The following is a 26,638-nucleotide window of genomic DNA, read 5'->3' as shown; positions in this document are numbered from 1 at the left end:
CAGCAAGAACTTTTCAAAGATATATCAGCAATAAAAATGTCAATTGATATTCTCTTTTAATTATATAATTATAAACATAACTTATGTATGTAGAACATACTTGGTTTTGTCCATGTGCAGGAGTTTCTTATTGAACTTAGAAGCAATTTCTGTAAAATTATTTATGGCAGAAAATAGTGAATCTGAAATAGAAAATAGGCCCATCAAAAGCTTTAAGAATATAATTTCTACAGTTTAAACAAAGGCAACTTTATGGAAAACCATTGTCTACCTTTTGTATTTTACAAGAGATTTACATCTGTATATTACAAGATATGAACACCAATAGAAAAAATACATTAATGGACATAAACAGAACATTTGTTCATATGGAATAGCAATAATTAATAAATGAACCAAGATAGATCAATGTGTTTTAGAGGTGAATAAATGCATTTAGATAACGAATTTGAAAAAAAGAAGTGTGACATACCAAATGATACACTGTATGTGTTCATTTCATGAGGATGTTTCATCGAAGTATTGTAGATCTGGTCGGCATACTTTTTTAAAACCACAGCATAATCTTGACAATCAAAAGGAAGCACAATGGAATTGGCTAGTTCAAAAACCATTCCTCCTCGAAACTTTGCCACAGTGAGATGATACTTAAATGTTGGATCATAAAACTTTTCCACCAATTCATATGTTTCATAGGCACTGTGATACAATGGATAGCCACTTAATGCACTTTGTGCCTACAAAAAAAATCAATAAAATATAATAAAATACATAATACCAAATTTGCTATTAATATGAGGAAGAATGTTTGGTCAGTGATGAATAAAGGAATGAACATAAGGAATTCAATAAGCCATTTGCTAAAGGGCTGGTATAATAGTTAAACAAACTCCAGGTTTGTAGCATTTAATTACATGTACAAGAAAAATAATATTGTAATAAAATTCTCTTATAAAGCCCTAACAGGCTTGCCTGTTAAGTATACAAGAGATATGGAATTGTGTGAAGAATCTGAAACAAAGGCAATGTTGCATTGGAGTAAAAAATAACAAGAAGAGTCACGGATTTGTTAAATGTGAACAAGTAAGCATTTTACAAATTACATAGGGTAATAGAGCAAATTCTGAAGTCACTGAAATACCATGGGCGAATGAAGCTCTGACAAGCAGTGTGCTGAAGAGTGGAGAGCTGGAGGAGTGAGGGGTTCAGTGGTGGGTGCCAAATCTCACAAAACAGAGGGAAGAAGTGCTCAGATGTGATTAAAGAAAACCAAGAGAATACACAACAAGCAAGAAGAGGGAAACGCTCTTCAGACTGAAAGGTCAGTTTATACCCTTTGCCCATTGTCGGCAGTGCCTGTTTTTCCTACTGAAGTGAAAGAGCACTTTACTCAGTGGTGTGCTGAAGAGACCGGGTCTCTGCAATTACCTGCCGGGATCTGAGTCCAGGCTTCAGGGCTGATTACAAAGTACTTTTAGGGAAGCTTCCCATTTGACAGGTGCCACTCCAGAGCTTCATCAGTGTGTCACTGCTCATTCTTAAATAAGGCAGGTTGCCAAGGATGCCCGGGTATTTGAAACATAGCCTTTAAATTCAAAGATGTAGAGCAAATAAACTAAAATAAAGTCAGCTAAACTTAGATTAAGGAGGTACTGCAGAGAACAGAAGAAAAACATGCAAGTAAAAAAAATGCATGATTAGGTTGAGAGAATTATTCCAGCAAGTGGAAAAAGACTCAAATTAAAATCACTGAGATATATATATCTCAGAGGATAGTCCCAGATGCTAAAAAAGAAACTGATAATACTTCAAAAAAGTGGAAAGGGACAACCAGCAAGATGGTGGCAGAGTAAGAAGCTCCTGAAGTCAGCTCCCACTATAGGGCAGTTAATGATCACCCAGAGCTAGCTGAAGTACCTGTCTGGGGGCTCCAGGAGACCAGAAGAGCATCCTGCAACATCCCTGGAAGAGTGGGAGGAGGAGACTGCCCATCTGCAGAGAAGATTCCTGAATAGAGAGCTCCATGGCCTGGAGGCCAGTGCCCACCCTCCATGGAGGCACAAACCGCCTCGGGAGCTGTTCCGTGGCTGGAATTGAAAGCTCTATTTCCCAAAAGTAGAGGAGGAAGAGATGGTTTGGCACCAACTTCAGCTACTGAGGAGTAAATTCAGCAGGCTACAGAATAATCCTGAGAACAGCTAAAGTTTGAGCCTGTCCAAGTGAGAAAGAGGCAGGGAGGCATCATCTTAACTCCACACCTGGCACAAGGGGAAGTGGGGCAGACTGGACATCAGTGACCGTAGGAACCAGCTTCTCTCCACCCATATTGGATTGTAGCTTTAGCCTAAGCCCCACCTCCAGCAGGGAGGAAGCTGGAGGGACCTGCACCAGCCTCTCCAGGAAAATATAGGCCACGCCTCCAACTCTGGCTGTGCAGGATTCGTCAGGAGCTGTTCTGTGGCTATAGCTGGAAGCTCAATTTCCTGGAAATGGGGGATAAGGAGGCTGCTGGATGCTGACTTTGGCTATGATTGGTGGGTTCAGCTGGCTGAAGTGTAACACTGGGAATAGCTAGGGTTTGAACCTGTCCAAGTCAGAAAAGAGGCAGGTGAGTGCCATTTTGACTCTACCCCTGGCATGGTGGGGGGTGGGGACAGGGCTGACTGAGAGTCTCAGTGATGGTAGGACTGGCTTATTTTACCCAGACAGTCCTGCAGCCTCAGCCTACGCTTTAGCTCCACCTCTGGCAGGGAGGAGGTGGGTGGACCCTGCACCACCCTAGCCTGGTAACTGCAGGTCCATTCAGCTGACACAGACTGAATAGTCAGAAGTCTACCTCAGCAATTGCGATCATTCTGGACCCACACAGGAAAGGTTGCTGCCCAGACCTGCAGCTCCATCTCCACCCCAGGCAGGGGAGAAAGGGGCATGAATCTTCATCAGTCTTTCTGAGCAAGTAAAGTCTAAGCCTGCATGACTTGAATTATTCCACACAGCTGTGATTCTGTCCTGGCCCTGGCAAAGGAGAAAGTTGGGAGACGCTTCATCAGTGCCTGGGGCAATGAGGGCAGCTTGAGGCTACACAGTTTATAGCACCAACTACATCCTTGATTCCTACTACACAACCAGCAAAGGAGAAAGGCAAGAAAGCCCTAAACTAAAGAGAAAAACTGCATGCAGAATAAATACATCTAGCAAGCCAGATGCCAAGACACCAACAAAAAATTACAATCCATGCCAAGAAACAGGAAGATATGGCCCAATTAAAGGAAAAAGAAAAGCCTCCCGATGACATAAAGGAGTTGAGACAACTAAACACAGATGTTCAATCAAATCTCCTTAATAAATTCAATGAGATGGAAAAAGATAAGGATATTAGGAAGATACTGGATCGGCACAAAGAAGAATTTGAAAGCATTCACAGAAAAACAGCAGATCTTATGGGAATCAAAGGTACAATTTAAAATTTAAAAAACATTGGAATCATATAATAGCAGATTTGAGGAGGCAGAAGAAAGGATTGGTGAGCTTGAAGAAATGGCTTCTGAAAGCAAACATAAAAAGAACGGATGAAAAAAAGAATGGAAAAAATTGAACAAGGTCTCAGGAAACTAAATGACAGCAAGAAACATGCAAACATACATTTCATGGGTGTCCCAGAAGGAGAAGAGAAGGGAAAAGGGGCAGAAGGAGTATTTGAAGAAATAATGGTAGAAAATTACCCACTCTATTGAAGGACATAGATTTCCGTGTCCAAGAAGTACAATGTACTCCCATATGAATAAATCTGAATAAAACAACTCCGAGACACATACTAATGAATATGTCAAATGTCAAATACAAAGAGAGAATTCTGAGAGCAGCAAGAGAAAAGCAATGCATAACATATAAGGAATACGTAATAAGATCCATGCCAATTTCTCATCAGAAACATGGAGCCAAGAAGATAGTGGCATGATATATTTAAGACACTGCAGGAGAAAACTTCCAGCCAAGAATCTTATATCCAGCAAGACTGTCTTTCAAAAATGAGGGTTAATTTAGAATATTCACAGATAAACAGAAACTTACAGAGTTTGTAACCAAGAGATCTAAATGATGTGATATAGTCTGAAAAGAAAAGATGAGGGAGAGGCTTGGAAGAGAGTCTAGAATTGAAGATTTTATCAGTAAAACTAACTAAAAGTCTCAAAAGAGTGATGAAAATGTGCAATCTGAGGAGGAAGCCAGGGCAAAAAATTCCATTAACAATAACAACTAAAAGAATCAAGTATTTAGGAACACACTTAACCAACAATGTATTAACCACTTGTATTTAAAAAAAACTATGATGCACTATTAAAAGAAATTTTAAAAGACCTAAATAATTGGAAGAAAATTCCATGCTCATGGACTAGAAGACTAAATATTAAGATATCAATTCTACCCAAATTGATATACAGATTCAACAGAATCCTGATAAAAATTCCACCAGCATTTTAAAAATAAATGGAAAACACAAATATTCAATTTATTTGGAAGGGTCCTGAACAGCCAAAACTTCTTAAAAAGGAAAAAGTGAAGTTAGAGGACTCTCACTTCTGGACTTTAAATCATATTACCTAGCTACAGTGGTAAAAAGAACATGATACTGGCATAAAGACAGACACAGAGACCAACGAAACTGAATTGATGGTTCAAAAACAGATCCTTATATGTATGGTCAAGTTTTTTGTTTTTTTTTAATTTATTGAAGTATATCACTCATACATAAACCCACAAAAAAATAAGTGTATAATAATAGTTGTTAATTTACAAAACAAACATACATAACATCATACAGGACTCTCAGAACTCACCTTACCACCAATAACTTGCATTCTTGCTAAACCTTTTAAACTAATGATTAAAGAGCATTGTCAAAATATTACTACTAAATAAAGTACTTTCCCCCAACCACTCCTACTATTATTATTAGCTTATATCATTTATATATGAACATATGTAAACAATTAAGTGTATAGCATAAGTTGTGAACTTACAAAGCAAGCATGCATAACATCATACAGAGGTCCCATACATCAGCCCTCCACCAACACCTTGCATTGTCGTAAGACATTTGTTACAAATTATGAAGGAATATTGTCAAAATCATACTACTAATCATAGTCCTTATCTTACATTTCATTTGTTTTTCTCCCAACTCACCCTATTATTATTTTTTAAATATATTTTTTATGACAGAAGTTGTAAACTTATAAAACAATCATGCACATGTGCAGAATTCCCAAACAACACCCCCTATCAACACACCACAATGTGGTGTGTCATTTGCTACAGATAAAATAATATCTAATTATTACCATGTCCACAGTGTACATTTGGCTCACATTTTCCACACTGCCTCAGTATCAACACAGTACGTCTTTCACATAGATGCAAGAATATTATTACTACTAACCACAGTCCATAGGTCACTCCAGCTGTACTTCTCCCATGCTTCTCCACATTCCCAACACCCTGCAGCAGTGAAATACATTTGCTCTAGCTCATAAAGGACACTCTTGCATCTGTACCATCAACCACAATTCTCATCCACCTCTTGGTTTACTGGGCAATCCAGTTCCTAGGCTATTCTCCAGTGTTCTGTCAATTGGCATTTATTTAACTAGACTACCATTTTCAGTCACATTCCCATTTATACAGTAGCTGTTACTCACTGTGTTACCATCCATTCTATACATTTCCACACTTTTACAGTAAAGCTAATTAAAACTTCTACATATATTAAACATCAGTAGTCCACTCAGTCCTCCTCTTATCTCCTTTAAAAATCCACCACCTACTACCAGGTCTTAAAGATATTTTCTAATAATTTCTTCTGGAAGTTTTACGGTTCTTGCTTTTATTTTTAGGTTATTGATCCATTTTGAGTTAATTTTTCGATAAGGTATGAGATAGGGGTTCATTTTCCTTCTTTCAGCTATCCAATTCAGATATCCAATTCTTTCAGCACCATTTGTTGAATGGATTATTCTGCCCCAGCTGTGTGAGTTGACAGGCTAGTCAAAAATCACTTGACAATACCTGTGAGAGTCTGTTTCTGAACCATAAATTTGGTTCCATTGGTCTACTGTGTCTGTCTTTAGGCCAGTACCATGCTGTTTTTACCACTATAGGTAGGTATTATGATTTAAAGTCTGGAGATGAGGGTTCACTTTTCTTTTTTATGATGGTTCTGGCTATTCAGGACTCCTTACCCTTCCAAATAAATTTAATGATCATATTTTCAATTTTTTCTTTAATGCTGGTGGAATTTTTATCGGGATTGCATTAAATCTGTATATCAATTTGAGTAGAATTGACATCTTAACGAAATTTAGTCTTCTAATCCATGAGCATGGAATGTTCTTCCAGTTGTCTGTGAATATTCTAATCTCACCCTCATTTTTGAAAGACAGTCTTGCTGGATATAAGATTCTTGGCTGGAAGTTTTTCTCTTGTAGTATCTTAAATATATCAGACCACTGTCTTCTTGCCTCCATGGTTTCTGGTGAGAAATCAGCACTTAATCTTATTGGATATCCCTTATATATTATGCATTGCTTTTCTCTTGCTGCTCTCAGAATTCTCTGTCTTTGGCCTTTGACATTCTGATGAGTATGTGTCTTGGAGTTGGTCTATTTGGATTTTTTTGGATGGGAGTATGTTGTGCTTCTTGGATAGGGATATCTATGTCCTTCAATAGGGTTGGGAAATTTTCTACCATTATTTCTTCAAATATTCCTTCGCCCCTTTTCCCTTCTCTCCTCCTTCTGGGACACCCATGACATGAATGTTTGCATGCCTTTTGCTGTCATTTAGTTCCCTGAAACTTTATTCAATTTCTTCCATTCTTTTCTTCATCTGTTCTTTTGTATGTTCACTTTCAGAGGCCATTTCTTCAAGCTCACCAATCCTCTCTTCTGCCTCCTCAAATCTGGTATTATATGATTCCAATGTTTTTTTAAAAATTTCATTTATTGCTGGTTCCTCTGGTCAAATTATTTTTGATAAGCCTGTCAAACCCACCCAGATCGGGCAGAACAAATGGTTCTGGGAGAACTGGATATCCATAGCCAAAAGAAATAAAGAGGACACCTATCTCACACCTTATCCAAAAATTAACACAAAATGGATCAAAAACCTAAATAAAAAAGTGAGAACTGGGAAATGGATGTGCCTCAACCAACTGGGCTCCTGTCTACCATATAGAAGGCCCAGGGTTTGATGCCCAGGGCCTCCTGGTGAGGGCAAGTTGACCCACGCAGTGAGCTGGCCCATGCAGAGTGCCGACTCACGCAGGAATGCCACCCCACACAGGAGTGCCAGCCAACGCGGAGAGCTGGCACAGCAAGATGACACAACAAAAGACAGAGGAGAGAAAATAAGAAGACATAGCAGAACAGGGAGCTGAGGTGGAGCAAGAGAGTAATCGCCTCTCTCCCACTCTGGAAGGTCCCAGGATTGGTTCCCAGAGCTGCCTAATGAGAATACAAGCAGACACAGAAGAACACACAGCAAATGGACACAGAGCGCTGACAATGGGGAGAATGGGGAGAGGGGGGAATAAATAAAATAAAATAAATAAATAAAAAAAAAGGCAAGAACCATAAAGTCTCTAGAAGAAAATGTAGGAAAATATCTTCAAGACCTGGTGGTAGGTGGTTGATTCTTAAAGGAGATAAGAGAAGGACTGAGATAGACTACCGATGCTTAATGTATGTAGAAGTTTTAATTAAATTTACTATAAAAGTGGATATGTATAGAGTTGATGGTAATACATTTTAGTGAGTAACATCTGGTTTATAAATTGGAATGTGGCTGGAAAGGGTAGTCTAGGGATGTAAATGTCAATTGAAAGAAAGCTAGAGAATAATCCAGGGACTGAATAACACAGTAAACCCAGAGGTGAATGAGAATTTGGTTGATGGTCCAGATGCAGGAGTGTCCTTTGCGAGCTAAAGGAAAAGTATGTCACTCTTGCAGGGTGGTGCGAATGTGGAACAGCATGGAAAAAGTACAAAAAATACAACTGGAATGACCTATGGACTGTAGTCAACAGCAATACTTTAACATTCACGCATCTATCCCAAAGATGCACTGTGTTGATAATGGGGGGGAGAATGGAAAAAGTGTGCCAAATGTATACCATGGACCATGGTTAGTGGTAACAGTCTGACAATATTATGTTATGATCTGTAACAAGTGTTCTACCTTGGTGTGGGGAGTTGATAGAGGGTTGTAGTATGGGAATTCTGTACATATGCATGATTGTTACAACTTCTCTATTAAAAATATATTTTAAAAAATAATAGTAGAGTGGGTTGGGGGGAAAATACACCGAATGTAAGATATAGTTAGTAGTTTTGATGATAAGGTTTTGATGATATTCTTTCACGATCTGTAACAAACGTCTCACAACAATGCAAGGTGGTGGTGGTGGGTTGATGTATGCAACCACAGTATGATGACATGTGTGTCTGCTTTGTAAGTTCACAACTTTTACTATACATTTATTGTTTATGTATGTTCATGTATAAATGATATAAAAATAATAATAATAGGGTGGGTTGGGGAAAAATGTAAGATACTTTAATTAGTATTAATATTTTGAGGATGCTCCTTCATCATTAGTTAAAAATGTTTCACAACCATCAAGTATTGGTGGTGGGAATCCTGTATGGTGTCATGTATGTTTGTTTTGTAAGTTCACATCTATTACTATATCCTTACTGTTTATGTATGTTTCTGTATGAGTGACATACTTCAATAAATTATTTTTAAAAAGCGGAAAGGAGGAAGAAAATTCAAACGGAAAAAAATCATTACCTAGGATGGAAAAATACTGGTTTCCAGACTGGATGGCCCAATATCAGCCCAGCCCACAGAATGGAAAATGACACTATGCCACGGCAAACTGTAGAGCAGGGCACAAAGACTGGGCAGAAGAGAAGATATTAGAATCTTCTTTAAAATCTTTCTTAAAAAATGAAAGACAATGAATCAGGAATCAAATAGCATCAGATTTCTCAGCAAGAAATAAATGGATAAAAACTGAAAATTAAAAGCCACCACATAAATGTATTATTTATAAACCTGGATACAGAGGTAGGAAGAAACTAATAAACAAGTTGCAAGAGTTTTCAGCTGATGAATGGGATTAGGGGTGGGATGAGCATGAAGTTGGAATGAGGGACCTCTGATTTTCATTATAAGCCCTTGTCGAAATACTTGACATTTTATAAAAGACACACATATGTTACTTTGATCAAAAAAAAAAAATCTAGAAAATCACCAGCCTCAACAACAAAGAGAAAGGAATCATGACGTGTAAACGCTCACTGGGTACTGGGCCCTTTCCTGTCTTAACGCGGCCTTCTCTTCACATTTAATGATTGGAGATACAATAAGAGATCATAATCCAAACACAGGCAGTCTTGATACTGATTAAATTTCAATGACAATGGGCAGAGAGGAGTCACAGACAATTGTTGCATTTCAAACTTAAATGACTGGTGGAATGAAGTGCCACCAAATGCAACAGAAACTGTGTGTTTAAGGTTGTGCTTGGAGGTTCAAATTTGCAGATGTGTATTGGTGCAAACTGACCCATGATTTCATAAAGGGCTCAGGACACCAAATGAGAACTAACCCAGGTAGAGATAGCACAATCTTAACCATCCAGACTCCTTCCTCTCTTCTCAAATCCCTCTATTCCTGTAGTTGAGTCAAGTTTTTTTTTTTTGGTCAGAATTATTTGTTAAGCTAAAATACATTTATAAGTAATCTTGAAGAATTTATTGATACAGACTTACCCAATGCTTAGTATAACGTACTCTGCCTGAAGCTATGCCAAGTCTTTGGAAAAAAACTTCAAAATCATTACCAGATCCCAACTTGTTAATCCTTTTAGAGACAGAATGACAGTATTATTTCAGAGAAATCTCATCAGGCACAGATTAAAGGTTTAATTAAACTAAACTCCATTCTTACTGCTATAAATATAATTGTTCGGATATATACAGTGTAAAGTTTGAGTGGAATATTAACTCTGATTATAAAACATCTCTTTCCATAAGACTGTTTTGTGCAGTGGTGACAATTTATGTCACACTATCTTTAAGATAAATAAAGTTGGAAATATTTTCCAGTGGATTACTTCATTAAATTAATTTTATTGTCTATGTTTGCTATTCATATAAAAAGGAAAAAATTCAGACATAAATCCTATCTTTAATAATTTAAATTATTGGTTATCTTTGTATCTTAACCCCAAACTATTGCAATGTTGAATCCTTTTCAGTTGCTTCAACCAGCATTCAATCAATGATGGAATGATATATATTTATCTTTACTGGAGTAACAAAATATTTGTTAACTGTAAAATAATTACAGTGTGGCTAGGGGACAAAAATTGGAGGGGGGACTACTTTTCACCATAAAAAATATTATTTAACCTTTGACTTTTGTACCATGTGTATATATTGGCTTTTCAAAAGAGAACCATTTTTTTTAAAGATTTCTTTTTTATTTATTTCTCTCCCCCCGCCCCGAGTCATATGCTCTCTGTGTCCATTCACTGTGTGTTCTTTTGTGACCACTTCTATCCTTATCAGCAGCACTGGGAATCTGTGTTTCCTTTAGCTGCATCATCTTGTTGTGTCAGCTCTCCATGTGTGTGGCACCATTCCTGGGCAGGCACTTTCTTTTGCGCTGGATGGATCTCCTTACAGGGCACACTCCTTGCATGTGGGGTTCCCCTACATGGGGGACACCCCTGCGTGGCAGGTCACTCCTTGCAAGCATCAGCACTGCACATGGGCCAGCTCCACATCGGTCAAGGAGGCCCGAGGTTTGAACTGAGGATCTCCCATGTGGTAGGAGGACGCCTATCCATTGGGCCAAGTCCACTTCCCAAGAGAACCATTTTTGATGACACGCAGATTTAACTACAAAGTGGGCATATTACTAACTGAAGTATTTTTACTCTATTAGGTTTTAGAGCTTTTTAAAAATGACATTTAAAAAATTTTTAAGATATTTTAGATTACATAAATGTTACACAAAAAATATAGGGGATTCCCATATGCCCCACTTCCTACCCCTCCCACACTTCCCACATTAACAACGTCCCTCGTTAGTGTGGTAGATTTGTTACAATTGATGAACACATATTGAAGCAGTGCCACTAACCATGAACTACAGCTTACATTACAGTTTACGCTCTGTCCTGCACAATTTTGTAGGTTATGACAAACTATACAATGGCCTGTACCCATCACTGCAACATCTTAGAGCACTTTGAAGAGTTAAATTTTTATTATTAAAGATTGAAAAAAAAAATCTTTTCATTTTTAACGCAACCCATTGCTGAATTCAGCAGTTTTTGTGTTTTGTTTTGTTTACCTGGGCCTGCCAAAAAAATCAGGTGAAGGACTCTTTTCTTTCCAGCTCTCATAAAGAGATTTGCCTTCAAAATCTTCATCGGGGCTTTGGAGCTGCAGGAATTAAAAGGAAAAAAGGGAATACTTATAAATCAGACATAGATATATTTACACCTAATGTCTGTCCTTTAGCCAGGGAAAGTATAGTTAAGTTATGATTCAGCAAATAAGGGAGAGAAACCATACATGAGCAGGCATTAGGCATTATGATAAGTTTCTAACAATACGGACAGGTGCTCATGTTATTATGTACGTCCAAACTCTATTATTTAAAAAGAGAATTAAGTGTATTATAAAAGGGCTACACTAAATTAATACCAAGTCTTTGTCTTTAGATGAAGTTGTGCCAATATCTTAACTTGAAAAACATGAATAAATAAAGCAACAAAGTAATTCCATTCCATCATATAAACTGTACACAAAACTTTTATATGAAAGACAGTATAGCTCCATTTATTCCATAAAAGGCCAATTTCAAATACTGATATAAAAATATAATACTAAATTTCCACTTTACCAATACATTTTGAAACATAAACCACTCTCTAAACAATCAAGCCAAAACAAAACAAAAATCTGCCAGCCATCATAATTTCAAACCTGACATAGAGAGTAGATTTTTCTATTGTGGCAGAGTAGCACCAACTGAGCTAGTACACAAAAATAACAAAACTCAGCATTTATATTAAAGTACATGAATGATGGGAATTCTTTGAAATATCATGTTTTGGATATTTAAGCTTTTATATATAATATGGAAAGTGGTAAAATATGAGGCAAATTATGGTATCTTAAGTAATTAACAAATGGATTGTTTCAGATTAATTCTCTTTCTTTAGGAGGATGTGAAAATATAAGATGTGAACTATGTAAAAAATATATGTAATTTATGTTTTAAAAAATGATGCTCAAAAATTGTTTTAAACAGACAAATGTGGGAAGAAACTGAAAAGAATTAGAGCAATGAGCTTGTCTTTGGTGAAAATAGGATAGCCCTCCCTTCTTTCTAGTTGCTTTTTTTTCTTTTAATTTTTGAGCTACTAGGGCCATGGATTGATCCCAGGACCTCAAATGTGGGAAGCTGATGCTCCACCACTGAGCCACATCAGCTCCCCTTTGTTTGCTGTTTGTTTGTTTACTTGTTGTTCGTTTTTAGGAGGCACCAAGGACCTAACCTGGGACTTCCCATGTGGGAAGGCAGGCATTCAATTGCTTGAGCCATATCTGCTCCCTCTACTTTTCTTTACTCCAACTTTCTCTAATGAGCAAGAGTTGCTTTTATAAAATAAATAAATGTAATTTATAAAAGTTGATATTGGAAAAAATTATATTTGTGATTTCTTATCACTCTAATATATATATCAACCAATGGAGGTGAGGTGTCTGAAACACTGTTTCATACATATTCTATAAGTGATATTATGTTAATTTTTCCTTAGACAGAGGAGAGTATTTGCAAAGAGTCAAAAAGTTAATGGTGGGTGTCATGGTTAGGCTAATGTGTCATCTCGGCCAGGTAATGGTGCCCAGTTGTTTGGTCAAGCAAGCACTGGGCTAACTGTAATACAAGGACATTTGTGTACTTTAGTCATCATTGACTTTACTGCAGTGGTAAGTCATAGATAGCTGGGTATAATTACATCAATCAGAGAGATTGCCATCAGCAGTGAGTGATGCTTAACCCAATCAGTTGAATGCCTTAAATGGGGAAGTGATGCCAGCATTCAGGGAGAGTTTCCCAGCTCTTTGAACAACAAATGTCTCCCAGAACTCATCAAGAATCTTCATTGGACTTTTATTGGAGCCCCTGGTTGCAGCCTGCCTGTGGAACCTGGACTTGTGCATCCCCACGGTCACGTGAGAGATTGTGATAAAATCTCTTACTACTGACAGATCTCTCTTGTTGACTCTGTTTCTCTAGAGAACCATGGCTTATACAGCTGGGAAGTGGACGTGGCTCAAGTGGTTGGGCTCCATATGGAGCTCCATATGGCTACCATATGGGAGGTCCAGGGCTCGTTTCCCGGGGCCTCCTGGTGAAGGCAGGCTGACCTGTGCAGTGAGCTGGCCTGAGCAGAGAGCTGGCTCAAGCATAGTAGTGTTCACCCACATGAAGTGCTGGCCTGTGCAGATAGCTATGCAGGAAGATGATGCAACAAAAAGAGACACAGGGGAGAGACAATAAGAGACACAACAGACCAGGGAGATGAGCTGGCGCAAGAGGTTGAGCACCTCTCTCCCACTCCAGAAGGTCCCAGGATCAGTTCCTGGTGCCACCTAAAGAAAAGACAAGCAGACACAGAAGAACACACAGGGAGCAGGTAGCAAGAGCAAAACAATAGGGGGTGGGGGGTGGGAATATGTAAATAAGATAAATTCTTTTATCAACTTTTTTTATTGTCTTTTTAAAAAAAGATAAATAAATCACAAAAAAACATTATGCTAAAAAACTTATGCAATAAAATAAACCTTAAAAAATAGTTAAGGGCATATTTTATGTGAGGACATACTCCCTAAGACCTCTCATATTTCATATCTTGCATAATTCAAGATATATGCCAACAAAGCTTTGCAGTTCTTTTTCCTTTGCTAGCTGAAAGAGCACCAACAAGCAGCACTAGGGAAAACACAACATATTGCACTCTTGGTAATGCCACTTTTGAGCATGCAGCCTAAAGAATAATTGAACATGTGTAAGACTATAAATCAATAAAGATGTTTTTGGTAGCATTATCTGTGATAAGTTTAATGCAAAATCTGTAGATCATATCTAATAATTAAATAATGGTGCAACAAAAATGATAAAATATTATGTATATACTTACTAAAATCATGATTATAATGGCCACTAAAACATGGAATATATATTCCTAAATATACATAATTGAAATTGAAACTACAAGCAGTCCCTATGCTAAGGCAATGGGTTTAAGACATTTGAAATTTTTACATCTCTAATATATCATCTTTTCAATTTAATAATCAAACAAGGTATAATCCTAGTGACATCATTATATGTGCACAGCATGATAGTTCTGTAATGCAATGAAGAAAATAAACACAGTTACACTGTCAAACATTTTGAGAAAATAATCTTCTCCTCAGACTCAGCAAGCACTGGTTAAAGCTAAGAAAGTTTAAAAATATATTCTAACCACACGTATGTTGAGCACACGCGCATACTGACTGCTAAATACTATGCTTTGTAAAATCGTTTTAAGAAATCAGATAAATTCATACCATTCGGAGGCAAACTGGTGGGAATTCAGTCCCTTGCAGCCCTGACACACACGCGCCACGTGCTGCTCCTCAGCCCACTGCCCCACAGTGAGCCCCCAGGCACTCGCTCCGCTCAGAAGGAGCGCCTTGGGGTCCAAGTCCTCAGAGCCACCGGGCTCTGCAGATTCTGCTCGTTTCACCAGAACGCTGTGCGTACTTGGACAGGCCACAGTTTCTCAGGGAAGTCTTGTCCTACTCGCTCTCCCCAAGCCAGTCCAGAGCTCCTCTGATTGTAGGCACTTTACGTACTCACGGGGTACAGGTCTTGCAATAAGGACATAACATAGTCGAACCTGACCTCCAGAAACAGCTTTGCTTGGGGGTTTTCTAAAGTTGCAATCCAGAATGTGTCATGACACTGAACACTCAAGAGAAAGTAGCTTATTTTAAAAAAGTGTTTCAAGAGCACCCTCCCCAGGCTTAGAGCAGCTGCAGGAGAGAATAATGTGGCTTCCATACATCAACGTAACAGAGTTTAGGTTCCAGCCAGGGCTGCAGCCCCTCGCAGCCACACAAGGTTCCGTAAGGGGATCATCACCTAGCTGAATTCTTTATTAAAAAGCTCGTCTTTGTATAGGTTAGGCAGCAATTACTCGACATTCTCTTCCACTGATCTGTGCACTTTCCAGGCTCTCCACCAGAAGGAGGGCTTGGCTGGAGGGCAGGTGCTACCCTCCGTCTCTGTATTTCCAGGAGCTAGTTCAGTGCCTGGGCTTTGCAGGAACTAATCCTAGTGCTTATGAAGGAGTACATAAAGGCAGGGCATGCAGGTCGCCTTGAGTGTCTTAAGCGACCACATAGAAATTTGTGGACTTGTAGGTCAGAAGAATTAAAGGGAAGAGTTGCTTGTCAGACTTGAAGGAATTCAGGAATTAGGCCAGCTAATACCTCCTGCTGCTGTCAGAATAACGACAACACTGAGCTCTCAGCCAGGCTCACAGCCAGGGACTGATGCCCAGGCAGCTGTCAGGAGGGTGGATACCTGGTCTCGCCCAGCCTCTGCTGCAAATTCAGATGATTTGTCCCTGGAAGGCAGCAGTTGGCTTTTCTGCATGTGCTCTTTTTCAATTATTTGACACCTGGAACTCTTCCTGGATCTTGAATTAACCAGAACCACTATATTAAGGAGTACAGATCACTTTTGTTTTGTTTTTTTAAGCAAAGTTTTTTAATTGTCTTTTTTTAAAAAAGATACATGTTACATTAATGTTACATTAAAAAATGAGAGGTTCCCATAGGCCCCACTCCCCACCTCCCCGCTCCTCCCACATCAACAAACTCTTTCATCAGTGTGGCACATTCATTGCATTTGGTGAATATGTTTTGGAGCACTGCTGCACTGCATGGATTATAGTTCACATTGTAGTTTACACTCTCCCCCAGTCCATTCAGTGGGTTACGGCAGGGTATATAATGTCCTGCATCTGTCCCTGCAATATCATTCAGGACAACCCCACGTCCCAAAAATGCCCAACACCACGCCTCTTCGTCCCTCTCCCTGCCTTCAGCAACTCCCATGGCCACCATCTCCACATCCATGATACAATTGCTTCCACTGATCAGTTTTTAAATTAAGTGGTAAAAAAATAGAACCAAGTCCTAGTTCTGCTACTGTTCAAGTTGTGTGACCTTGGTGTCTAATCTTCTTTGAGCTCAATTTCCTCATTTTCAAAATGAGAATAGCGGGCATAATGATAACCAAAGGCTACCTCACACTGGTGAGGGGAGAAATGAGGTAACATAAGTAAACAAGTTTTTAGACAAAATGTACTATGGACGTGATATTTTAAAATACTAAGCAATAAGATATAAAACAACATATTTAATGTAACAATGGCACCTCAAAAACATTATTTGCACAACTGAAATTTTCTTAAATTTTATGACTTTTTTTTTACCTCTTTTGCTAGGTTGTATACCAATCTGTGCATCAGTGGTGTACAGTCAACTCTCAGAGTATAATTTCCTGAAAGATAAAGAAAGGGTTGCTGCATTTTATTTCTTTTCTTTCTTCCACTCTTTCATTCAGAGACCACTGCTAACTCTCAGGATAGAATGACCCTTTTAAAACATAAATCAGATAAAAAATCTCCAATGATTTTCAATCTCACTTAGAATAAAATTCAACATCCTCACCAGGGCACAAAGAAACCTACATAAAACCACCGCAGGCCACCTCTTCAACATCTCCCACTCTGCCCCAAGCATTCTCCCACCTCGGAGTCTTCACACACACTGTTCCTTCAGCATGGAACAGTGTTTTGCTTTATGCCTGCCTGTCCTACTCATTTAGACATGTGATCGCATGTCATCTTTTCTGAGAAACCCTAACCACCCTGCCTAAAACAGCATATTCTCCCCACCTCCTATCCTAGCTACTCTCTTTCCTCATCTTGCTTTATTTTTTTCCATATCACTTATCTACCTAACATAATTACATTTTTGTTTTTTTATTTTATGCATTTTCCCCGTGGAAGCAGGTACTCTCCTATTTACTTCCACATGTCCACAGCCTACAAAACAGTCCAGGTATTTAACATTTATCCAATAAAATACTCATTGTAAGAATGAATCTGCGAGCCTGGTCCTGCCAGGGTGTTTCTGAATAGAGAGGCGAGACGGAGTCCGCAGTCCTCAGGAATTCTCTTTCTGGTGAGTGTGAAAGTCAAGCAGACCAGCCGCTCGAGGTGCCCCTGGGAAGCGGTGGGAGCACAGAGTGGGGCAGCTAACTCAGGATGGGAGCCAGGGAGGATCGTGAAGACGGCTTCCCCAAGGGGGCTGCTCTTGAGCTGAGTCTCCTAGAGCTAGATGTCAGCCAGGCCAAAAGAGAATGACATCTGCAGCTAAGGGAACAGTCTTTACAAATGCCCAAAAAGATAAAAGTACATGATGCATTCAGAGAACGGAATATAGCTTTTATCCCAAAGCTTAAGATTCAAGTCTGGGAAGAGTGAAAATTGGGCTCTTAAAAATAGTCACACCTCAACAGAATTGGTCATGGAACTTGAAAGCTAATTCCAAAATTCTAAAATTTATCTGGAAGAATTACATACGTACAAATAGCCAATGCCGTTTTGGAAACAGAAGTAATGGTGATATGAATGCAAATTGGCTCAGCTATGTTGGAGGTGGAAGAGAGTTTGGCAGAATTACCTCCAATTTAAATGTACATATCCCAAGACCAACCAATTATATTTGTAGGTCTCTACCCAACCCTCAACTTGTGTAGATAAAGACATGTGTGGATAAGGATATTTACTGCAACAAAAGAAGCATTCTGACCAAACGAGAATTAATACACAAACTGCCCTATTGAATATAATGTTGAGTTTTGTTTTTAAACTAGGTAGATCTATACCAGCTGACATGGAAAGCTATCCATGATGTGTTGCTGAGTGAAAAGGAAAAGTTGCAGAATGGTTTAGCTACAATATGATTTCCAAAACCTACACAATATAATAGTAAGAAACAAGAGAGCACTGTGGCTAGAGGGGCAAGTGCAAGTCGGCCAGCCCGGTTGGTGAGTTCCAGCTTGTCCCTTTACTAGCTGTGTGATCTTTGGGAAGGATTTGACCCTTTCAGTCTCAGTTTCTTATTTTGCACAACAGAGATAATAAAAGTTTGTATTTCACAGGGTTATTATGAGGATTAAATAAATTTTTACATGTCAAGCAATTAAGAGAGCACCTGCCACACTTCTGGTACCTTGGGTGAGCTAAATTCTATGTACGAACATCACTAGGATGGAAATGCTCCATACTGAGGACAGTAGTAGAGTGTGTTAAGTTTTAGAGTTATTTTAGTGGTCATTTTAGCTTTAATTGTAAATTTTGTATTTTCACATGTGAAATGCAAGAATATATGATTTCTTAGATTGTTTCAGAAATGAAAAATCAACAAAATTTTAAATATATAAAAAGTGAGGAATGCGGTATCTCAATCATAGAGCGTGGGTCACTTGTCCTTGATCTGGAGAATTATAGGGACATGATGGAGCATTTTAAGGTGAATGACATAATCAGAAAAACCTAATGATTTAAAAAAACTACATTAAAAAAATCTTATCCAAAAAATGCAGTAAAGAAAATATTATTTTATGGTTGAAGGACATACATTTGGGGTATTCATTCTGTGTGGCACAGGCGTTTTATCTTAATACGTATTTCTAAGGAAGAGTAATAATAATCAAAGCTAAGGTTTGAGCACTTACTTGGTGCCAGGCACATGTTTGGGAGCTTCACAAATATAATTCCTTTTGTCCTTTGAGAAAGGCACTCTTAGTAACCCTAGTTATAGAGGAGGAAACTGAGAAAGTAAGTAACAACCTGAGGTCACACAGCTAGCAAGTGGCAGAGCCAGAAGAAAAAGCAAGGCAGTGTGATGTCAAAAGCAAGACCCTGAGCCATCAACCTAAGAGAGGGAGGCAGTATATCTGAAATGCACAGGAAACCAACTTCAGGAAAATGCAGCTCACATATGTGGACCTGGAAGGAAATATAACCGCTGATGTGCCTCCATCACTGTGCCATATCCCAACCTTTCACAAAGTAAATTTCTGCCATACTAAAGAACATATTCTAAAAGTTTAGCCTTCATTCATTTATTCCTTCAGATAGCCATTAATCCATCCATGCAACAAATATTTATTTAATGAGACATTAGGAATCCACTAGTGAACAAGCAACACCCTGTCTGTTCCTTGTTGAAGAATACAGCCTAGTAAGGGAGGCAGTTTGTGAAACAATTATTTGATAATGAAAGTGTTAAGTGCTACAAAGACATGGCTTCCCTGAGAAAGGAACATTTCAAGGGAGACTGTAGAGTTAAGAATCAAAGAAGTAGAGAGTGTGTTGAGAAGCAATTCAAATACTTGCAACAACCACTGCAATGGCTGGGAAGCTGCTTATGGTGGAGGAAGAGAAGGAAGACTAGTGGGGATGGAGTGTAATGAGGATGGACTGTGATTTCCATGGAAATCAACCTGAAAATCTCTTTTAGTTTGAATCGCAACTTATAAAAACACACCCACTCTTCAAAGCCTATCTCAAATGCCTGTCTCATCTCACGTTCCTCTTGAAGTTTGTGACTTCTCTCTCCTCTGAACCCTCAGAGCTTTTTGATTATCCCCTTCCCATAGCATCTGCATATATTATAATTCCAGGCTAATTTATTTTACCATCATAATGGCCTGTAAATTCCTGAACACGAGACTGCTCCTTATTAATCTCTGACTCCTCTGAACCCCTGGCAATGTGCATTGTGTAGAGAAGATGTAAATATTTGTTGAATTATAAAAACACAAAATAAATAAGGGAAAGATGAAGTTTTGGAAATCAGTAACTTGCCAAAAATTTTATGGATGATATGATGATAAAACTGGGGGTTTTAAATCTAAATTACATATTTTTCCACCCCACGATTCACTCATTCATTCAAGAGGCATAAATTCCTACCATATACACAGTAATCAGCCAGATGAAGCATATCAGGTGCTGGTCTCCTGAATTAGCACCCCATGGTGCAAAGTAAAGGAAAAGCAAACAAAAAAAAACACCAAAATCTCAACTTGTGTTCAAGTGAGTATGAGTCAGGAATAGCAGACTGATATACCAGGGGCAGATTATCTAGCAAAATGTTAAAGGATTTTCCTCCTTCTTTAGAGCATAAACCATGACTTGAACTGCTGCTGCTGTTAGCATAACCACTTCTTTTCCTAGGAGACCAAAACAATTCACCTTCTATAGAAGAATCAGCATTAACATAGGCCACAGCACGCTCCTGAAGGAGCTTAGAATTCTCCTAGAGTAAAAAAAGAAAGAAAACCATGAACAGAAAGCCATAGTGTAGCAGTTTGATATTATTGATGAATTCCAAAAAGAAATATTGGATTATGTTTGCAAACTGGTCTTTTCCTCTGGGCATATGAAGTTATATTGGATTCAGAGGTTTACTTGATCAAGTAATTATGTAAACCCCTTGCTGGGTGGGGACTTATAGATAAAAGGCATGGCAAAAGACAGAGTTAAACGGTTTTTTTGATGTTGGAGTTTTGATGTTGGAGTTTGATGCTGAAGTCTTAAGCTGGAGCCCTGGGAAGAGAGGAACCCTAAACCTGGAAAGAAGCAAGCCCTGGGAAGGGAGGAACCCTGGCAGACATTGGCAGCTATCTTGCTCCAATATGTGAAAACAGACTTTGTGTGAGGGAAGTAACTTATGCTTTATGGCCTGGTATCTGTAAGATCCTACCCCAAATAAACACCCTTTATAAAACCAACCAATTTCTGATATTTTGCATCAGCACCCCTTTGGCTGACTAATACAAATACTACCCCTGAAAAAATCTCCTGCATATTAAATTCACTGTACATAAATTTCTAAATTAGACTGGCCCCAATATAGCATAAATTTATTTATTTTTATTTTCCTATTGTACCATAAATTTAACATATAAGAGTCTCAAAAGAATTGGTTTGAAAGAATTTCAATAAAAGTTATTGGTTCGTAAGATATTGTGTAAACTCATGGAGTTAATAGTTAGAATATGTCACCAGAAAATAGAAATGAGGTTAGAGAATGGAAACCTGAGGTTTAATCTGTGCAGAATCGGTATAAAGGTTGTTTGTAGAGGTATTGTATGGGTATGACAGTGGTTGAAAGGAAAAGTCTAAGGTCATATATATATATTACTAAGAAGAAGCTAAAAACTGTAACATGGTACTGTACATGATAGTAAAACCTCATGTAAAACATGAATATCAGTGATGTTGCTTACATAAGACTGATTTACAAAATATAAATACAAATATGCTAGTGAGAAGGAAAACGAAAGCAGTTATGTACAGCAGGGAAGCATAGAGAGATTGAGAGGTGATGAGTTTTGTTTGTTTTTTATTATTATTATTATTGGAATAATTAATGATAAAGTGATAATGCACAAATATGTGATTACACTTTGGATGGATTTACACTTTATGAATATGTACCAATAAAATTGATTTGTTAAAATTTTTAAAATAAATAAATAAAATTATTGGTAATGAACAAGTAACACGGGTTTAAGACTAAAATCTTAAGATGAAATGGCTGACATGCTTTATATGCTAAATGGAAAGGGAATTGATTTCTCAACTAAACTCTGGTTTGCCATTCAGAAAATTCTCTTAGCAAACTTGAACAGCCTGAGAGACTTTGCACTGTAGTCTTCGAATGAACATCTCATTGTTTAAGCAGAGAACCTTGCCTGATTCATAGGGAAAGGAACTATTTAAAATTTATAGTGTTGACAAATGTATAAAGTTAAATCATATCTCTAAACCTTGATACAGGAGGTCCAGCTCAGTTCAGAGGCCATCAGCTATAAAATGGTATAAATTGGTCAATAGTCACACTTGCACATTTTTAGAACTGACAAAAGGAAGTGCAGTACAGTTTGAGATATCAGTGTGGGTTCTGAGTCTCTCAAACATGCCATTTTCTAAGCTTTCCGGCCATAAGAAATAAAATAGAAAAAATGGATAATGCTAAGTGATAAAAATAACTTGAAACAGAAAAATCACAAGGTCAAAGTATTTAGGCTCTCCTGACACCAGTCTAAATCTTTCTTACAAACGCTTTATTTAGCTAGTTTACCATAGCTCTATTTTTTTTTTCTCAAAGAAGCCAAAACTTACATGACTTCTCATGATGCCTGAAGTCTAATAGGAGCCAAGTAAATATTTAAAACATAACTTGCTTATATTTATTTACAGCTAAAGCTTTTATTTTACACCAAGCCAACAATACATGCAAGTAAAATGACTTTTCAAGGGGTCTAGTAAATATTCTATGGTAGTATCTTCTGCCTCGCTTTTAGCATGATTTAATTTAGATTAGACCATTATGACATAAGGAAAATAAGTGTGAAAAGTCTATCTTACTATAGCATATATTCAAGAGGTACTTAAATGTGGCTTTAGAAGCTATTTTTGGAAAGGGTAGTAGGACTATGTTATCTTGCTTTTAAGTTTTGTTTCTGGAATATCTGCTTATTTATCATTTTTAAACAAATCAATTTTATTGATACATATGAATAAAGCATATAATTCATCCAAAGTGTACAATCAATGGTATTTGGTATCAAAAAGTGAAGATAAAAACATTCAAACTAAACTTATTTCTTCAGTAACCAAAGATTTTCATTTTTTATTTCTAAACTATATCTTCTGAAAAAAAAGTTTACATATTTTCTCACTAGATTACTGTTTTAGGGTTCTCTAGGGAAATGAAACTGACAGGAGATAGACGTAAATATTGTGAAATGTTTTTAAGAATTGTCTGACATGACTGTGGGGATGGGTAAGTTCAAATTCTTAGGGGAGACCAGAAGGTGGGATCTCCCATGAAGGTTTTCAATCACCTCCCCTGGAGAAGCTGGCAAAAACAGGGATGGGAATTCTCTCTTCTGACTGCTTCTTCTTTCAAAGTTTTCACCTCATTGGATGAGACTTATCTCATTGTTGAAGGCAATCAACTCAGTTGAGAGTAGATGTAATCAGCCATAGATGCAATCAATTTACAGATTAGTCCACAAATATCTTCACAGTAAACAAGGCCAGTGCTTGCTTGACCAAACAACTGGACCCCATAACCTGGTCAAGTTGACACGTGAATTTAACCAACTCAATGACCATGTTGTTTTTATATCCTCTAAGTCCTGACTGGATTATCACTATAAACATTTATATTTTGTAGCAAATTATCAACTAACCTCTGCCCACTCAGTAGAACCAAGAAGACCAAATTCTTCTGCATCCCAGCTTGCAAATAAAATTGTTCTTCTGGGCTTCCATCCTAAAATATATATGTGTGTGTATGCATATAGTAAAAACTCAGAAAACACATAATATATATACATGCTCTTACAAAACTTCAAGGAAAATATACTTCACTAGTTGTGCTGGGAAGGTTGAGTATTGTGGTCAGAGTCTTTACTTACATAATTTCCCTTTGTAAGAATTAAAGTTTTTGATTTTTTTAATACAAAAATTAGCCAATGTATTAAAAACAGAATAGAGAGAGAGAGACATAGGAAAAATCCTGGTGGGTGGTAAAATATTCTAGTAGGCTATGCATAGGAAGGCATTGGTGATCCACAGCTGCCTAGAATGAAAGAACAATGGGATCAGTGTTCTGAAATAAGCTATAACAGAGAGAAAATACTTTAGAATTCTGTTATTCCTGCATCACACAAACAATTGTTCGGTATCAGCTGGTTGTGTGATTTCACTCCGTTCTCTGCCAGGATTAGTCAACAGGGGCTCAGTTAGCAACATCCATGTCCGCTGCGGCTGAAAACCGACACAGGTCCAAGTCATAAGACTCGGAGGTCACAAACACTGACGTCCTAGTTAAAGAAGGCTCTTCTTTCCAACCCCAGTTCTCTCGATCACAAGCAGTACAAGCAAGGTAAAATTAACTCAAATTATTCCTCTCTGTACACAGAACTAACAGTGTAAAGATGAGTATACTATTTGATTTCTGGAAGGATTAAACAGAATAATGTTTGTAAAGATCTCAACATAACACTAAAAAATGCTCCAAAAATGGAGTGTTGCCATGATTTAATATTTCATTGTGTGCTTATTAAGAATGTGCATCCTACAGCTGTTGAGCCCAGTGTTTCATTACTGTTGTTTGCTAACAGTATTGTTCAAATTTTCTATTAGGTTTTTGTTTTTCGTGTTTTTTTTTTAGGTACCAGGGCCGGGACTGAATCCAGGGCCTCATATGTGGTTTAACCACGGAGCCACATTGGCCCCCTCTGTTAGTTACTATCTCTTATCATTGTATTCTTCAGCATAATCTGTAGTTGTCACAGCGATGCTATGTATCTACCATAGGGAATCTTCTTGCAAAATGATGAAATCTTTTGTATATATTGAACACTACCTATTTATAAACTATGTAATCTCAGGTCTCCAGAGAGCTGCTTTCTTAAAATATAAAAAAGCTGTGTAGAAAGAAGAATGGAGCCCTTTTGTATTGTATTTTAAAGAGAGGCATCGTGGTGTACTGGATCAGTAGCCAGAAATTTGAGTTTGAACTCAGGCTCTCTGTCTCTGCCACACACGACCTACAAAACTTTGGGCAAATTACTTTATCCTATAAACCCTAGTTAACTTATCTTTAAAATGAGAACAGAGATAATTTGGTTAATTTCTTGCTGGTTGCTATGAGTGCAAAATAGATAATGCATGTGAAAAACTTTGTTTCACTGAGAAAATAAGTACTCTGCAAACAACATAGTTTACCATCAGTTTCGTTGTTGCTCAAAAAATGTGGATCACATTTTATAGTGCTTAGACACTGTTTGCAAGGTAGTAAACAGAGTGGAGTTTCTGTTATCAATGTGTAATGATTAATTTTAAAACAATCATTGGATGAAATGTTACTTTAGTTTTCTTAAGAATATTCCCCAAAGTTAAGTAGTTGTGCTAAATGATAGTCAAATTTCTGGGTCAGCAAACCAGGGTTGGGTGCCTGAAAATGCAGATATCAAGCTTTTGACAAAATCCTCTTATGCAAGAGAACCGGTATTTTCCTGACTAGAGTCTCTACATCCTCAGTTATTTAGCACACTTGACTGGAGGTATGAGGTTAGAAGAACCCAAGGAAAGACCAGTTCCAATTCTCTGAACAGCAGGCTTTGACTTATAACCCAATTCTGCTGGGTCCTCTACAATGATGAAATGCATCAACATCTTGCCAGCTGCAAAAACCAACCACTAGCAGCATAATCCCCTTACTCAAGTTTATAATTCAATATATAAGTATCAATAATGTAAATATCATGTGAATAAGTGCAAAAATAAATGCTGAAATTAAACAATTGACATAATAATCTACCTGTTACTTATTGAATGTTATACTTTGCTACTAAGTACTACTAGGTTCTCTGTGCTACTAAGACGATATGTTTTATATATACCATTTCAGGTACCCTTCATACAAACCTACAGGGTGGTATTGGTACACTCACTTTATAGAAGTCTAAACTGGGAGTTGGAGAGGTCGGTCTTTTTACTCTTTGCTTCTATTACCTCTTTTGCTCAGTTTTCCAAAACTCCTCACAATTTCATGAACCACAGCAGCTCCACTCTGAGGGTCAATGCCACCAAAACCCCACGAGTCATGATGACCGCCAAGAATGACATATCTGTCTAGAAAGCATCATCACAAGATTACTAGTCATTGTAGGTCAATAACAGAGCAAACTGCACATGACTCAGTATCATCTAAACACAGAACAGTCACAGTTCAAAGAAAGAAAGCAAGATTCCTGAAAACTTGCATAAATACATGATTTTTGTTCTGACTGATGGTTGGTTCCTTTATCTAAACAGACAGACTCTGGGAAGTGGATTTGGCTCAAGTGATAGATTGTCTGCCTACCACTTGGGAGGTCCAGGGTTCAAACCCAGGGCCTCCTGACCCATGTGGTGAGCTGGCCCACGTGCAGTGCTGATGCGCACAAGGAGTGCCGTGCCATACAGGGGTGTTCCCTGCATAAGGGAGCCCCACGCTCAAGGAGTGCACCTTGTAAGAAGAGCTGCCCCATGAGAAAAAGTGCAGCCTGCCCAGGAATGGTGCCACACACACACGGAGAGCTGACGCAGCAAGATGATGCAACAAAAGGAGACACATTCCCAGTGCTGCTGACAAGACTGCAAACGGACACAGAAGAACATACAGCGAATGGACACAGGGAGCAGGCAACGGGGGGAGGAGTGGAAGGGGAGAGAAATAAATAAAATAAATAAATCTTTAAAAATAAATAAACAAACTCAGGCCAAGATGCAAACATGTACTTCAGTGTATTACAGTCATCACGGTAGTAACTTTTCCAAACCTTAGCC

General features: G+C 38.0%; 1 protein-coding gene across 1 annotated transcript in view; it reads right to left on the bottom strand.

Moving 5' to 3' along the window:
- Positions 1 to 26,638, bottom strand: part of LOC101438576 (glutamate carboxypeptidase 2) — a 67,282-nt gene that overhangs the window by 6,607 nt on the left and 34,037 nt on the right. The window contains exons 10-17 of the mRNA XM_023583883.3: positions 25,823 to 25,942; positions 23,491 to 23,573; positions 20,480 to 20,543; positions 16,643 to 16,710; positions 11,428 to 11,519; positions 9,837 to 9,927; positions 473 to 737; positions 101 to 182 (exon numbers count right to left, since the gene is read on the bottom strand). Coding sequence (XP_023439651.2) covers positions 101 to 182; positions 473 to 737; positions 9,837 to 9,927; positions 11,428 to 11,519; positions 16,643 to 16,710; positions 20,480 to 20,543; positions 23,491 to 23,573; positions 25,823 to 25,942 — 865 coding nt within the window. The remainder of the gene's footprint in view (positions 1 to 100; positions 183 to 472; positions 738 to 9,836; positions 9,928 to 11,427; positions 11,520 to 16,642; positions 16,711 to 20,479; positions 20,544 to 23,490; positions 23,574 to 25,822; positions 25,943 to 26,638) is intronic.

Source organism: Dasypus novemcinctus, chromosome 10 (genome assembly GCF_030445035.2).
Source record: "Dasypus novemcinctus isolate mDasNov1 chromosome 10, mDasNov1.1.hap2, whole genome shotgun sequence".
Taxonomy (NCBI): Eukaryota; Metazoa; Chordata; class Mammalia; order Cingulata; family Dasypodidae; genus Dasypus; species Dasypus novemcinctus.
Note: the sequence above shows the minus strand (reverse complement) of the source record. Positions and strands in the feature narration are given on the sequence as shown.